This window comes from Cibotium barometz, chromosome 42 (genome assembly GCF_041138505.1).
Source record: "Cibotium barometz isolate CiBa-2024 chromosome 42, ASM4113850v1, whole genome shotgun sequence".
In the NCBI taxonomy this organism is placed as follows: Eukaryota; Viridiplantae; Streptophyta; class Polypodiopsida; order Cyatheales; family Cibotiaceae; genus Cibotium; species Cibotium barometz.
The window spans coordinates 23214879-23216999 of record NC_141087.1 but is presented as its reverse complement, the minus strand read 5'-3'; the positions used below and the strand labels follow the sequence as shown (position 1 = coordinate 23216999).

The 2121-nt window shown below is 44.3% G+C and overlaps 1 protein-coding gene across 1 annotated transcript; it reads right to left on the bottom strand.

The window, feature by feature from the left end:
• Positions 1-493: 493 nt before the first annotated feature.
• LOC147614276 (uncharacterized) lies at positions 494-1897 on the bottom strand. Its single transcript, XM_086780496.1, has one exon. The coding sequence runs from the start codon at positions 1895-1897 to the stop codon at positions 494-496; it is 1404 nt and encodes a 467-aa protein (XP_086636622.1).
• Between the last annotated feature and the right edge of the window lie 224 nt (positions 1898-2121).

The following is a 2121-nucleotide window of genomic DNA, read 5'->3' as shown; positions in this document are numbered from 1 at the left end:
GAGTGTGTGTAACTGACCTTATCATACTTCACTCATTCTTATCAATCTACTTTGAGTGTTGTGCTTCCATCTATCTCTCCTTGCTTGCTACGTCTATCATGTGTGTATTATTACTTTGATCTCCACTCTAACAATAAGCCATATAATAGTTATTCAAAGAATTACTTCAAGAAGATACAAGTGTAAGTGATAAATCACCCTCACAAGGCACAATAATCAATCAATACGTGAACTTTTAGCTGTATCTAGTGTATTTTTCATGGCTACATTTCCAAAAAAAAAACTATTCAAATTTTTGCTTGCCTTGAAATCAAGGGCCAAGATATGGGGAATTTTAGTATAAAAACCGATAAATTTTCAGATTTTTGAAAGAAAAACCGACAAAGCCAAATATCTCTCCTTATTTTGACAGGTTGGGGAAATTGTTTTATTTTATTGAAAGAGTGATTTCTACATGATTAAAAGATAAGATGGACAATAGCAATAGAGTACTTTAATGTGTGGCATGGCCAACTACTACCTTCTTTGTGGACTCCCAGATGACTATCTTATGATTGGATCCAGTGTATGGACATTTGACAGAATCTTTGAGACTTTTCAAGTGAACTACACTTCCTCTACAGTAATCTAGAGCACCTGCACCAAAGTGGCATATGTGCTGAGCAACACGGTTGTCCAATGCAGTCACATCGGGATTAATTGTCAAATCATTACCAAACCCACCAATCAAGCGTGATTTGCCATTAATCTGCACAGCATTAACCTTAATCTTGTAGCTGTTTTCTGCTTTCTCAAAGGCCTCCATGGCTTTATCAACCTTGAGAAGCTCGCCACACTCGACGTTGCCATGGCTGAAGAAATGCAGCCCCTTACCCCTAACCTCGCGCATTTGGACATCATTGCAGGGCTGCAAATTGGGTATCCAATCGCTCAAGGAGTACACAAACGCCCTCCCCTTCAAGGGCAGCAGATTGTCAACTAGCAGGCGCAGGCAAGCTATGATCACCTCATGCGTTGCTGCGTACAAGCGATCCCTAGCCGACTCAAAAAACTGCAGAAAGCTCGAGATCAATGTTATTGCTGCAATGGACGGCAAGCTCCAGTTGTGCAGTTGCCCGTATAATCCCAGAAGATTAAGAGACCCTAACAGCTTCGTCTCATGCGCTGCCGGCTTGGGTATGAATGTGGAAGGATTCTCCTGCATCCTCATGCATTGCCCTTTCACTATGAGACTGTTGAGGACTTCAAGGTAGCTGCACACTTCAGCACACTCTATCTCTGCAACTAGCTTGAATGTGTTCTTCAAAGTGATGCACTCTTTGGAAAAGTAGCCATGTATATCGTGCCATATCCTTTGAGGGAAGTCTGGAACATAGAATGTATGCTTTCTCCACCCATTTTCACAGGTGATGAAGTAGGCATCAGTGTCAGTATCATCCCTGCGCCTGCTAAATCTGAGCTTTTTGTTTAGCCATGTACAGTGGAAGCTGTAGAACTCGTTAAGCTGATCATCTTCAGTAAGCTGATCATCTTCATTAAGGTGATCATCCGATAGCAGTACTGTGGAGTCCTGCAGAAGCAATCTAGAACTGGCCATGGGATAAGCGGAATACTGAGAGAACGTAATAGTGGTCGGCGCATGAACGATGGGGCATGCATTGAAGCGGATCTTTCTTCGTTGCTGCACCATCGTTTCTGGATCAACAACGATCCTCTCATGGGACGGCCATCTAGTGAGGTAGATGGACTGAAGCCCAAACATGCTCGCCACTTTCGCGTAGACAAACCGCAGATACAATGCCCGTAAGAAGAGAGCGATGGGAGTGAGCTGAAGCACTTGCCATGTTGCGACAGCAAACTGCACGATCACTAGCGTCTCTGCAAAACTTAGTTCCATCTTGAATATGCAGTAACTGCGGCAGAAGGAAGCAAGCTCTCTCTCTCTCTCTCTCTCTCTCTCTCTCTCTGTCTCTCTCTCTCTCTCTGGCGCACTCTCTCAGGTTTCAAATGATCCCCATACGCAGCTCCTCGCAGCCCATTCCCGCACGCAATACTGTACCGGAGAGCTGCAGCCGATCACAAACGGCGCTAGCTCTTCTTTCTATGCACTGTGCTGCTCTA

Bases quoted from the DNA above. Each gene is read 5' to 3' on its own strand.
- LOC147614276 (XM_086780496.1), bottom strand. From the start codon at position 1,897: ATGGAACTAAGTTTTGCAGAGACGCTAGTGATCGTGCAGTTTGCTGTC.